Below are 14,623 nucleotides of genomic sequence, written 5' to 3' on the forward strand. Positions count from 1 at the left end.
GCACCGGTATTCCTGAACAAGGCCGTCGCTGTTGGAATGAATAATGTGAATAATGACTTCTTGTTTTGTTCTATTTCATCTGATATTGAGTCCAGCATTGTTGATGAAGCTGACAAGTTAGTGTTAAAAATGTCAAATGTTAAAATGGTGTGCGCATGGTTGTGTGCGTGTTCATGTGCATGTACGTGCATGCTTGATGATGTAATTTATTTTAGTGGTCCCTCCAAATTATTTTACACGTTCTTAAATGGGTCGAGACTGCAAACCACACTGTTCTTTAAAGAAGAACAGTTAAATTAAAACCCTGGATTTATATTGGGTTAATCCTTTCTTCAAACCACAGCTGATGATCTCCTATCTGTAATCTGACAGGACGATAAAGACCTGGTCCCGGAGTTTGTGAACTCAGACGGCCTGATGTGTTTCATCAAGGTTGGAGCCGAGGCTGACCATAACTACCAGAACTACATCCTCAGAGGTAGGACGACCTCCACCCAAAACCACTGTCTGTCACTTCAGCATTTCATCCCAGAGTTTGCTTCAATGCTGCAGAATAAAGACAATAAGGGGAAGAAAATCTAGACTTTCAGTCCCCAGACTTGAATGTCAGTGCTTGGGCAACGTGATCCGCTCTGGTTATGCCAGGTTCTGAATCTGTGTGGACGTAGAGAAGGATGGAGTGACAGGAGTGAAAAACGACATGTCCATTTGTGCTGGATGTTTCCTCTGTCTTGGCCAACAGAAACACTGGATCCAGAGAGAGCAACGCTTATGGGGCAATTACAGTAGCCCACTGAGTAGGGTAGAAACCCAGACCTTGTGTTACGCTTCCCAGAACCCCCTGTGGTGCTGTCACATGGCCCTGTTCCACGATGAGAACCCAGAGGGAACACAGAACTTAACACAGCCTGTAGAGTCTGAACTAGTGGGTAGAGCCACCTCAATTAGTGGGTAGAACAGTCCAGATTAGTGGGTAGGACTGGCTTGAATTAGTTGCTAAAACTTTATCTGACAATAGTTCTGCTTCCAGCTGTGCAGATTACTACCCAGAAATCCGCTGCCGTTTCCCGATAACACGTAATCTGGTGTCTCCTGCTGTGTTTGTCCCTCTCCGCAGCCCTTAGTCAGATCATGCTGTTTGTAGACGGGATGAATGGGGTGATCAACCACAACGAGACAGTTCAGTGGCTTTACACGCTTAGTGGCAGTCTGGTGAGTTCTGCACCACGCACACGCGCACAAAACACTCACCATGCATGAGACGCCATACGCCAACACACCCCCATACTGAAGACACACCCCCATACTGAAGACACACCCCCATACTGAAGACACACCCCCATACTGAAGACACACACACACACAAACACTACACATTACACACACTACACATTACACACACTACACACGACAGACAGACACACTACACATGACATATACTACATGAGACACACCCACGTACAATACACAAACACTACACGCAATACACCCACACACACTACACACGAGGCACACAATACACATACAAAACACACAATAAACACACACTACACATGACACATACTACTTGAGACACACCCACGCACACAATACACACTACACACCAGACGCACAATGCACATACAACACACACAATAGACACACACTTACACACAGCCTCAGTGACAGCCTGGTCTGTTGTACTGGAACCTTCCGTGGCTCTAGCTGTACCCACTGTACTTTCACCAGATGGTCATCTCCAGGCCCAAACCTGACTGGAAGATTACTCACTACGAGATCACCTTACGTTCAGAGATCAGATGAAGGGCTATATTACATGTCTGATTCACAGCTTCTTAAATTACATGTTGAAAACAACTCTTCAACTCTTCTAGTTGAGACATGTCTTCCCTTTTATTTGAAGTACAACACAGAGCCAGCCATTATAGAAATGAAAGTAAAATTGATGCGAGTGATTCTTGGCAAGCGCAGATAATCCTGTTTGTGGTTGGTTTGCAGGTGTCTACATGAATGTGAATGGAGAAAGCAGAACATGACCAAATACTTTATCTCCCAGTGGTTTTGGCGAAAGAGTCTGAACTATATCCTGTGATCTCTGATTAATCTGTAACAGGGAACTGAGAGTGTCGTGAGAGACATGATACATGAGTGCAAAACTGAATCTTCGGGTGGGAGGTCTAATATAAGCCTGCCCCTATGTCCTGTAGTCAGAAGGAGTGTATTGTACTACAGAGGGAATAGGTGCAGTTTGGGCAGAGATTATTGATTTGGGAGGAATGATACTTTGGCTCTGATATTGGACTAACCTGCAATAAACTTATTTCATTGAAACTCACTATGTTCAATGGGAAATGTTTGCAGATTTGAAGTGTAATGCCACCATCTTGAGGAGAGGGCATGTAACTGACTACCGCCCCCTGTCTGTCTCTCTCCCCCTGTCTGTCTCTCTCCCCCTGTCTGTCTCTCTCCCCCTGTCTGTCTCTCTCCCCCTGTCTGTCTCTCTCCCCCTGTCTGTCTCTCTCCCCCTGTCTGTCTCTCTCCCCCTGTCTGTCTCTCTCCCCCTGTCTGTCTCTCTCCCCCTGTCTGTCTCTCTCCCCCTGTCTGTCTCTTTCTCTGCCTCTGTTCCTTTCTCTCTCATACCCTTTCTCTTTCCTGACACCCACCCTTCCCTCTCCTTCCCCCTCCCTCCCTCCCTCCCTCACCCCCCTCTCCTTCTCAGTCCCGTCTGGTGGTGAAGACAGCCCTGAAGCTCCTGATAGTGTTTGTGGAGTATACAGAGTCCAACAGCCCTCTGCTCATACAAGCAGTCAACACTGTGGATAGCAAGAGAGGTACTTCAGATTAACACACCCACACACACTAAGCAATTTATGTTTTTGGTGATAAGGTGGAGGTTTGCGCTCACATGGGTAAGTGATTGTAGTGAGTGAGCCAGCGGTAGCTGACCAGTGTTTGTGTGTGTGTAGGTGTGAAGCCATGGTCGTACCTAACCGACATCCTAGAGGAGAAGAACGGCTCAGACGTTGAGCTGCTTATCTTGACTATGAATGTCATCAACAAGGTAAAACAAACAACCACTGATTCATTTACAGACCTCCACTTGGTACTGTAATCAACGATGACTGACTAAAATAGACCTCCACCTGGTACTGTAATTAATGATGACTGACTAAAACCGACCTCCATCTGGTACTGTAATCAATGATGACTGACTAAAACAGACCTCCACCTGGTACTGTAATTAATGATGACTGACTAAAACAGACCTCCATCTGGTACTGTAATCAATGATGACTGACTAAAACAGACCTCCACCTGGTACTGTAATCAATGATGACTGACTAAAACCGACCTCCACCTGGTACTGTAATCAATGATGACTGACTAAAACAGACCTCCACCTGGTACTGTAATCAATGATGACTGACTAAAACCAACCTCCACCTGGTACTGTAATCAATGATGACTGACTAAAACCAACCTCCACCTGGTACTGTAATCAATGATGACTGACTAAAACCGACCTCCACCTGGTACTGTAATCAATGATGACTGACTAAAACAGACCTCCACCTGGTACTGTAATCAATGATGACTGACTAAAACCAACCTCCACCTGGTACTGTAATCAACGATGACTGACTAAAACAGACCTCCACCTGGTACTGTAATCAATGATGACTGACTAAAACCGACCTCCATCTGGTACTGAAATCAGTCTTGATGGTCTGGTAACCTTCCTCATGGAGTTATTCCAATCGATCTGTCTCATTGTTTCTCCTTGTCCTTAAACCCAGACTCTGTCGGCGCTCCCAGACCAGGACTCGTTCTACGACATGACGGATTGTCTGGAACAACAAGGCATGGAGCACATCATGCAGAAACACATGAGCAGCAAGGGCACTGACCCAGACCTCAAACAACAGTTTACCATATATGAGGTAAATATACACACTGACCCAGACCTCAAACAACAGTTTAACATATATGAGGTAAATATAAACACTGACCCAGACCTCAAACAACAGTTTACCATATATGAGGTAAATATACACACTGACCCAGACCTCAAACAACAGTTTACCATATATGAGGTAAATATAAACACTGACCCAGACCTCAAACAACAGTTTACTATATATGAGGTAAATATACACACTGACCCAGACCTCAAACAACAGTTTACCATATATGAGGTAAATATACACACTGACCCAGACCTCAAACAACAGTTTACCATATATGAGGTAAATATACACACTGACCCAGACCTCAAACAACAGTTTACCATATATGAGGTAAATATACACACTGACCCAGACCTCAAACAACAGTTTACCATATATGAGGTAAATATACACACTGACCCAGACCTCAAACAACAGTTTACCATATATGAGGTAAATATAAACACTGACCCAGACCTCAAACAACAGTTTACTATATATGAGGTAAATATACACACTGACCCAGACCTCAAACAACAGTTTACCATATATGAGGTAAATATACACACTGACCCAGACCTCAAACAACAGTTTACCATATATGAGGTAAATATACACACTGACCCAGACCTCAAACAACAGTTTACTATATATGAGGTAAATATAAACACTGACCCAGACCTCAAACAACAGTTTTCCATATATGAGGTAAATATACACACTGACCCAGACCTCAAACAACAGTTTACCATTTATGAGGTAAATATACACACTGACCCAGACCTCAAACAACAGTTTACCATATATGAGGTAAATATAAACACTGACCCAGACCTCAAACAACAGTTTACCATATATGAGGTAAATATACACACTGACCCAGACCTCAAACAACAGTTTACCATATATGAGGTAAATATACACACTGACCCAGACCTCAAACAACAGTTTACCATATATGAGGTAAATATACACACTGACCCAGACCTCAAACAACAGTTTACCATATATGAGGTAAATATACACACTGACCCAGACCTCAAACAACAGTTTACCATATATGAGGTAAATATACACACTGACCCAGACCTCGAACAACAGTTTACCATATATGAGGTAAATATAAACACTGGCCCAGACCTCAAACAACAGTTTACCATATATGAGGTAAATATAAACACTGGCCCTTTCCTCTGTTCAGATGTCTCTGAGGTAAGAGAATGGACAGGTGCAGGAGAGGCACAATAACTTCTCCTCCTCTTTCCCCATCCCTGTCTCCCCACCTCTCCTCCTCTCCTTACTCTCACTCCTCCTCTCACTCATCTTCACCTCTGTCCTCCCCAGCAGTTTCCTTTGGCTGACTTTAGTTTTTTTTTCTGTCCTGTGTTCAGTCAGCTCTGAAGCATGAAGACGAAGGTACAGAGACAACTGTCCGGCAGCGGAAGGAGAGGAGGAAAGCTTTCGCTGGGGAACAGGAAGCCCGGAGGAGCAAACGAACCTCTGCTCAAAACCTCCCAGATGCCCTCTCCTCCTCTCAAATGTCCAGCTTCCTCTCCTCTTCCTTCTCCTCCACTATCTCTTCTGCCTCCTCAACCCCCATGTCTCCCTTTTCTCCCCTTTCTCCAACCTCCCCCAGTCTCTTCTCACCCACCTCCACTTCTCCCTCCTCTAATTCTCCCTCTCAAAGTCCTACAGAGGATGTCTCCTCCTCCCGTAGCGCCTCACCCCTCTCCCCCAGATCCCCAGCCTCTGGCTCTCAGAGGTCCTCTCCTCTACCGCCCTCTGGGGTGACTAATGGTACTGCAGCCTCTCCCTCTGTAACTGAGCAGGAGTCCAAGTTGACCTCCAACCCGTAAGTGCACTGCGTCTGGGCCTCCATCTGTGTCACTTCCTGTGCTTGACTGAGATCCTTGCTAAAGCATGCTGTGTATACTTCTGTGTGTGCGATTTTTGAATTCCTAGTCAGTCTAGTTATGTAGTTATTAGGCGTCTGGAGGTTTGAATGAGAGCCTCAACTAACCGGAAACCATTGTTGATGACTAGGCCACTTGGTAGTCAATGTCAGCTTTAAGGAGCCGTGTCTTGATTGGGCGTTTGTCCACCTTAGCATAGAAAATACAAGTGTCTGTCACTCTACACATACAAGTGTACGCAACCCCAGCCTTCTCAATGTAATAGTGCCCCCCAACCTCCACCTACTGTGTTTATACACAACGCAAAGCATGATGGGATGTTAATTCCACAACATTCTGGAACGACCTGTCTCCACTGTACTTTGTGTGTCCCCATTGTCCTGCTGGGGTGTTTCAGTAAATGTAGGGTGTTATCAGGTGCCTGTATCCATTTGTTTTTAGTCTGCAGTGCGTCTGTCCTTCCTCCAGGGGGTAGTAGAGTAACACCGTTTCCAGACCAGAGGCGACTGACTCAGGCACTTAATAGGCTAGTCATCTGGAGTTGTACCAGCCCTGATACTATTATTTCCACTGTTAATGGTATGAGTGCCTGAATCAAGCCGGTGGCCGATGAGAGCGTTGGGACAGTAGCCGAAAGGCTGCCGGTACTTACTCCAGGGCTGACAATGCCCGGATAGTACAATCGGCTAAATGACTAAACAACACAAAATGAGGAGTGGTTGGTGGTGGTGGTGGCTGTATCGCTGCTCGCAGACCTCCGTGAAGAGTTGCACAGCTCCTTCGCTGCCGGCAGACAGGAGGAGTAGCGTCCACCACCTAGCCGAACGGTTTGGCCTCGTTTGTCCGTGTGTTTCTAAGTGAATTGAATCAAAGTGGACAGGGCTAGTTTATATCTGCACAGAAAGGTGGTTTTATTTCCATATGGGGAGATGTAGTTTGGCAGAATCTGTGTGCTCGCATTCAGAGTTGCTGTTTTTTTGTTTTTATAGTTGTCGATTGGACTGCGAACAAGTAGTTCCTCAACATGACTTAGTCAGCTCAGGAGATCGTGCAGAAAGAAACAATACCATCCGAGCTTTGACACCAAAAAGGGCTTAGGTTTGGACAGTTCTGAAGGCTAAATGTGAAGGTATTTCATTCCGGGTTAAGTCCATTTAGTTTGAGAAGCGATGTTGGACAGGTACTGCATGTCTTTTGGCTACACCCCCCCCTTCCACCCAAATCATGCCATGCCTTTCCAAGTTTAGACTCCTAGACCCTGACCCACTGCTGTCACAAATTGCACACTACTCCCTAAAATAGTGCAGTAAAGGGACGAGTGTGTCATTTGTGTGGCAGAAGATGTGAAAATACAATGTTTTATTTGGAAGCGTCTGTTCTGTTAGGTCAACTGACAGGAATTCTCTTCTTGAGAATTTCTTGAAAGTTTTGGTACTGCTCCGAGTGGTGAAGTTACTGTAACTGTAGTAAACTGTGTGTGTGCGTGCATGTGTGTGCGTGCATGTGCGTACCAGGCCTATTACACGGATGCTTTGGAAGGTGCTTCATTTCCGTGTTGATGCCACCCGGGCCTTAGGGACGCGCTTTATGCTGACTGTCAATAGATCGAGAACCTCATTTAACGACTCGTGACTTTGTTGCAATGAGCGACTTTCACAAATCTTTGTGTGCTCAAGTCTGTGGGGGCTCTTTTCCAGAGCCACTAAAATGAGTCACCGTTCAGTGTTGAGGGGAGTTGAGCCTCGCCAACTGGGCTATGTATTGTTTTAAGGTTTATTGTGTCTCTGGTATTCTCTGTCCTCTGTTGAGCTAGCGCGCTGTCCTCAAGCGGTCTCGTGTCATGGGTCGGTCCTCAAGCGGTCTCGTGTCATGGGTCGGTCCTCAAGCGGTCTCGTGTCATGGGTCGGTCCTCAAGCGGTCTCGTGTCATGGGTCGGTCCTCAAGCGGTCTCGTGTCATGGGTCGGTCCTCAAGCGGTCTCGTGTCATGGGTCGGTCCTCAAGCGGTCTCGTGTCATGGGTCGGTCCTCAAGCGGTCTCGTGTCATGGGTCGGTCCTCAAGCGGTCTCGTGTCATGGGTCGGTCCTCAAGCGGTCTCGTGTCATGGGTCGGTCCTCAAGCTGTCTGTCCTCTTGCTGTCTGGTGGTGTGTGCCTGTCTTGCTTTCTGCCAGTTCTCTAGCTGTCTAGTGTTGGTGTTGTTGGTCTGCCTGCCTGCCTGCCTGCCTGCCTGCCTGTCTGCCTGCCTGTCTGCCTGCCTGTCTGCCTGTCTGTCTGTCTGCCTGTCTGTCTGCCTGTCTGTCTGCCTGTCTGCCTGCCTGTCTGCCTGTCTGTCTGTCTGCCTGTCTGTCTGCCTGTCTGTCTGCCTGTCTGTCTGCCTGTCTGTCTGTCTGCCTGTCTGTCTGCCTGTGAATTGGTCTTGGTGCTAAACGTTCTCTGAAACAAATGGCACCCTATTCCTCCGCTTGCAGGGCCCTACTTTGGCCCAGAGGCCGTGCTGTAGAACAGGGTGCCATTACAAATGTTTCTTTCCTATCAGCCTTCTTCAAACCTCCCCGCAGGCCTTTGCCAGTTTGTTTGCAGCCCCGAACAGGCTTTGCTAGCTCTGGATTAGATAAACTACATGGAACATCTGGCGGTCCCTGAGGAGAGGTTTGACAATGGCCACCTCACCTAACCATGCTTGTCTCTCTCTCTGGTCTGAATCTATCCCGGTGGGGGTGTTCCCCTAGGGCACGGTCATTCCTCAGTCACCACATGTCAGCCCTGGGCATCGGTAAGAAGTCCCGCCTCTTTAAGACGGCCTCCATCTCGGAGGATGCAAACAGGTTTGTATCTGGCTGTGGGGTGGGCACATTCTCCTTTTCATGTCTCCCTTTCTTTTCTCAAAGTCACACTCTGAGACTCACTCACTCTCTGCCTCATACCCATTCGACTGTGTCTCAATTCAAAAATGGTTACAAATGGAAAGCCGGACTGTGTTTGAGAGGACCAAGCCGACTGCAGATGACTGACGGATCGTTAAATGTCCCAGTTTGCCTGTGATCTATTGTGGTTAGAATTCTCTTTAGCTTTGCCCTTTCTGTGTTACTGTGGCAAAAGGGTTTTCCATGGTCAGGTGATCTTAACCGGTAAAACGGGGAAGTTAAAATTAACTTTTATCATTTCAGAACCGATAACTCCCAAAACTCAATATCATTCTAAATATTTAGTCGTACCTGTCATTAGAATTAATTAGAATTAGAATTTCAGTCAAGGTCCCACATGAAAGTGCCACTTATGCTCTTTGTAAATGTCTCCAGTGTGGTGAGGTTTTTCTAAGTCCCCTGGGTGGAACAGAGACTAATGAAAGTGTGAAAGAAGAGGATTAGTGTTTCAGCCCTGATGGGGCCTTGTCCTGCTGGTCTGCAGCCCAAATATCCTCCTTACCTGGGAAACAGTATCCTGGGAATAGGGAGCATTTGGTTAACCCCTCTGCTCAGTAACACTGCTGAGCAACACTGGGGAAAGCCTGGACAAGAGGTTTTCAATACAGGGCAAGTTCCAGTAATGTTGTGGGGGTATTTAAGTCTGGTGAAACGGCTTTAAGATCAAGGCCTTGTTGTTGTGATGGAATTGAAGAAACACTGATCAATGTAATCATTGGTTTTGAGTAGAAATCACTGAAAAACATTCTTTCAAATTGAAATGTGAATTACTCCTCTCTCATAAAGATTGGGCATTGTCCTTTTACTACTAAATCTCTTTCAAAACTGAGTGATTTCAGTCAATCAACTCAGACAGATGGATATTTCAGTCAGATTATTATTTCAGTCCAATGCCATATCTTAATTTGATAATGCTTTATTACAGAATAGATGTTTCTTTACAACAAATAATGTAAATGTGTGGTGTATTCAAGGTTGAAAAAATCCTTATGTACTTCAATTTAGTAATTTCCTTTTAAACATTTTCAAACAAATTAATCAATATCTAAATAGTTATATCCATTACTTATTAATCCATACAACAATTAACATTTCATGATGCTGTTTGATTATTTTCCTGCTGCGTAAAACTGGCCAAATGTAAGATATTGTGTATGTAATATTATTCCTGGGACTGTGAGGCTATATACATAGATGTCTGTCCATCGGACAGCTCCCAAACACCAACAAATGAGCAGCTATTTTCCTTACAGTATATAATTTAATCCCTAACTACTGTTTTCATAATTGTTTTAGCTGCTTCTGTTGGTGGAGCTCAGATTAACTTGTCCTGGCAGCTGCTAGCATACTAGAAATACTCCCAAATGGCCCCCTATTCCCTGTTTAGTGTCCTAACTCCCACCAGGGTTCTGTCCACCCATGGGACACAAACACAGGTCAGCACACTCCGTAGTCGGCTAACAAGACCACACCCACCACTGTGACATCATGTTGGAATACTTCCAGTTGAGTAACTGACACGCTGATGACTGCTGAGGGAAAAAGAGTTGAAACTGTTCGGTCTAGTTAGAAATGGACACACTGGCGTGCGCGCACACACACACACACACACACACACACCCTCACACACACACAACGCCAGTTTTGGAGCGGCAGACCGACAGGAAACCCTCTTGTTTGGGACCCTGAAGTGTGTGTTTGTGTGTGTGTGTGTGTGTGGGTGTGTGTGTTTGTGCGTTCATGAGGGTGTTTGTGCATACATGAGGTTGTGTGGTGACTAGCTGTTGTTGCCAGCCACTGTTCCTCACACGCTCCTTCACTCTCTCCCTCTGTGTGTGTCTCTGTGTGTGTGTCTCTCTGTGTGTTTTCCCACCCGTCTGCCCTTCCTCAGCCCGTCCTCTACACACTTGGCGGGCCCTGAGAAGCAGCAACAGTCACAGATGGTACCGGAGCAACAAGGAAACAAGACGGAGAGGAACACCTTCAAGTAAGACCTCAACATCTACTGAGACAGACAGACAGACAGACAGACAGAGAGACAGACAGCGAAGAGGGCGAGAGACAGAAACTGGGCAAGACAGCGGGACAGTGAGAGAAACCGTTAGACAACGTGATTGAGAGAGGCAATAAGAGAGCGACAGGGAGACTTTTGAGAGACATTGAGGGACTGAGAGAGATCGTGAGGGAGACAGTGAGCGAGAGACTGGTCGTGAGGGAGACTGTGAGCGAGAGACTGATCGTGAGGGAGACTGTGAGCGAGAGACTGATCGTGAGGGAGACTGTGAGCGAGACACTGATCGAGAGGGAGACTGTGAGCGAGAGACTGATCGTGAGGGAGACTGTGAGCGAGACACTGATCGTGAGGGAGACTGTGAGCGAGACAGACTGAGGGATTCAGGGAGAGAGAGATTCAGGGAGACAGAGGGTGAGGGCTTTTTATCAGGTGTGGGGATGTGGGGGAAGCGTGTGAATTTAACTGCTGAGGTGATCCCTCAAAATGATACACAAGACAATTCATAAAGCCAGAAAATGAAAATAATGGCGTTCATATAAATTGGTGCTGAAGGAATATGCAGTATCTTGCTGTGTTGTTTTATTAATATGAAAGCTGACACAGAGTTTGTCAGAGAGACCTTTAACCGGTGTTTGATAGTGAAGTGTTTTAGAAGGTTGAATATATAATTTCTGATATTAAAATGTCCAATTGTGTATTATTTTGCTGACTAACAGTTTTGTTACCATAGCAGCCATTTAGGAGCTAGATTTGACCTGACTAATTTGACGTCATTATTTTACATTATTTCATTTCCAATACTTCCAGTATGTCTCATCGTTTATCTTTAATGTCCTCCAAAGAGCTTTTCCCATGAATTTGCTTTCGTCTTCCTTTATTCCTGTTATCTTTCACCCTCCCTCTTTTATTCTTCCCTCTCTCCTTTCCCTTCTTCATAATGTTTGGCTGCCATCCTAATCTCTTTCCTTGCTGCTGTGGCTCTCCAACATTCCATCCCTCCATCCCTCCTCTCCACTCTCCTCCTCGTACAACTTGGGAGCGGGCAGCTATGCCTCTTGGTGCGGCCAAAGAATGTGACTAGCTGGAGGTGCCGTGGTGATTTTAAATCATTATGATAGTCACTTAGAGGTAAAGGGGTGCAGGAGTGGGGTCAGGAATGAAGGGGTGGGGGGCGAGAGGAATGAGGGAAGTCTGGGAGGGAGGAGAGAGATGCGGAAGTAGCGAGTGAGTGAGGGAGGGAGGTGAGGAAGGAGAGAGCGAGGGGGGAGTTAAGCAGACTGGAGGGAAAATAGTGAGGGAGGCGCCATGCTGTTCAGACAGTCTCTGAACACAATCTTCATGACAACTAACAACACATCGGCCCGTCCATTCAAAAACCCAATTAAAGACCGGGCCTTATGTAAGACGAGTCTTACTGGGACATGGGAACAGAGCTTACCAAACCATCCCCCACGGCCCGTATACAGGCATACAATTCAGAGGCTGTATGATCGTATGTGACACCATTTTGCAGTAGTGACTGGGTCAGTGTTTCATAGCGGAAAACGAGTCGACCTACCGGAGAAACGAGGCAGACGGACCCCTTTCTGCGCTGCTCGAGCACAGCTCGGTATTCCTGCGGCTTCCTCTTCCTCTCTGATTCCGTTCGGACATGGAATCTTAAACTCTCTCGTGTCTCTGTTGCTCATTACTCTTCTTCCTCTTTAAGGAAGCATTTTTAAATAGCTGCATTGTTTTGATGATGACAGGCTATACTCACTCATAATGTCCATTTGCAGGCCCTCTCTCTCTCTCCCTCTCTCTCTGTGTCTCTCTGTGTCTCTCTCTCTCCACCTCTGCCCCCTCTCTCCCAACTACTTAACCGACCTAACTATGATCTTTATTGGGAAAACGTTGAGGCCAGGGAGGCCCGCTGCCTCCCTTATTGATCAGCAGCGGTTGTGTTACACACGCTGTGGGTGAACTAGAGCTCTAAACACAGGTTCTCTCCTCAGCCCAGAGGAATGTATTATAAATACAGACAAGCCGGTCCTCAGGATGTTTGAGTAAGTACAGCACCATATTGGTATAGCTATGAAACATTGAGCACAGCTCCTGGTGCATGCTGGGAGATGGCCTGAGCCGACCTGCTATGCTCAGTGTGTTGCACTCCTTCTTAACATGGGACTCTTTGGATGGTGATTGTAACCTAATCTGGGTACCGTGGTGTTATGGCGGACATTTTGTCTAATTCACTATGTGTGGTGTGAGAGTGGCTGTTGTGATTTGTGTCGATTCGTCCAGTCGTGCACGTTCGGCTATCCTGTCCCACATGGCTTTCATGTCTGGGGTAACATTCACTTCCACTGCTGCAAATGTCCCAGAAATCTGGTTGGAAATGTTATGAAAGTTCGCTGGATGTTTGAATCCTACAGAGGAAACAAAACTCTAGTGCAAGTATTTCAGTAAAAAAAAATAAAAATCACTTAGTGATCAGGATGGAATTGACTTTCTCCATTGTGATTTTCAATTTGAGTCATATTCTGTAGATTCTGCTTGTAGATGTAAAGTGTTCTATTATATATGATTCTGCTGCCATAAAACAAGATTAGTCATATTCAAGCCATGGTCATTTTTGACCCACATAAAAAATGCACGAGTCAGTTTGAGCAGATTTCATGCTGGAAATACCTTAACAAAGTTATCCCTCCACACTGGTCATTTGTTGGCAGTTCACTGTGTGAACATGGTACTTCCATACAACACACAGCACAGCCACTTCTTAGTCCATGTAATTTGTGTCTGGGTTGGGCCAAATCAGATGATTTCTCATGCGTGACACAGGAAGGAAATCCGTTTCTAGGTTGTATTTAATGCCATTTCCTCTTTGTAGTTGATTGTGTTGCACTGGGCTCTCAGAGGTTGAAAACTGGGAGAAATGGTTGATGCCTCCTTGCCATCACACCTTGTATAAAACAAAAAGAGCCCTAGATTTCACTGCAAGGTGTCGTGGGCATAATGACACGTTGCTGTTTCAGAGTATGGCACATGCTAGCTAAACACCTCGGCCTGTTCTAATGGAACCCATAGTCACACAGGTCTTAGAGGCCTGTTCTAATGGAACCCAGAGTCACACAGGTCTTACAGGCCTGTTCTAATGGAACCCGGAGTCACACTGGTCTTACAGGCCTGTTATAATGGAACCCAGAGTCACACAGGTCTTACAGGCCTGTTCTAATGGAACCCGGAGTCACACTGGTCTTAGAGGCCTGTTCTAATGGAACCCAGAGTCACACAGGTCTTAGAGGCCTGTTCTAATGGAACCCAGAGTCACACAGGTCTTAGAGGCCTGTTCTAATGGAACCCGGAGTCACACTGGTCTTAGAGGCCTGTTATAATGGAACCCAGAGTCACACAGGTCTTAGAGGCCTGTTATAATGGAACCCGGAGTCACACTGGTCTTAGAGGCCTGTTATAATGGAACCCAGAGTCACACAGGCTTTAGAGGCCTGTTATAATGGAACCCAGAGTCATTCATTTGCTTGAATGATGTCAATTTGCATTATTGTTTGAAATTAACAACAATTAGTGTCTTCCGAGAACATTAAATCTAAGGCTAATAACATATAGGTGGAATACAATAAAGTATAGGTCAATAACAAGATTATTTCATTATATTGTAGTCATTCTAGATGAAAAAAGGCAATATTGCAGAAATATCTACTCCCAGACTTTTAAAAAACATGTGTCTGTCTGTGTGTCTCTCTGTGTGTCTGTGTGTCTCTCTGTGTGTCTGTTTGTCTCTCTGAATGTCTGTGTGTGTGTGTGTCTGTCTGTCTGTGTGTCT

General features: G+C 45.8%; 1 protein-coding gene across 3 annotated transcripts in view; it reads left to right on the forward strand.

Annotated features, from left to right (window-relative positions):
- Positions 1-14,623, forward strand: part of fhod1 (formin homology 2 domain containing 1) — a 69,404-nt gene that overhangs the window by 37,751 nt on the left and 17,030 nt on the right. The window contains exons 5-13 of one of the 3 annotated variants that reach the window (XM_029114710.2): positions 373-478; positions 1,118-1,212; positions 2,720-2,831; positions 2,967-3,061; positions 3,798-3,941; positions 5,339-5,799; positions 8,589-8,684; positions 10,675-10,770; positions 12,792-12,842. In XM_029114710.2, the coding sequence (XP_028970543.1) occupies positions 373-478; positions 1,118-1,212; positions 2,720-2,831; positions 2,967-3,061; positions 3,798-3,941; positions 5,339-5,799; positions 8,589-8,684; positions 10,675-10,770; positions 12,792-12,842 (1,256 nt within the window). The remainder of the gene's footprint in view (positions 1-372; positions 479-1,117; positions 1,213-2,719; positions 2,832-2,966; positions 3,062-3,797; positions 3,942-5,338; positions 5,800-8,588; positions 8,685-10,674; positions 10,771-12,791; positions 12,843-14,623) is intronic. The other 2 variants (XM_029114711.2, XM_029114712.2) reach the window with 2 other exon arrangements.

Source organism: Esox lucius, chromosome 2 (genome assembly GCF_011004845.1).
Source record: "Esox lucius isolate fEsoLuc1 chromosome 2, fEsoLuc1.pri, whole genome shotgun sequence".
NCBI classification, from domain to species: domain Eukaryota; kingdom Metazoa; phylum Chordata; class Actinopteri; order Esociformes; family Esocidae; genus Esox; species Esox lucius.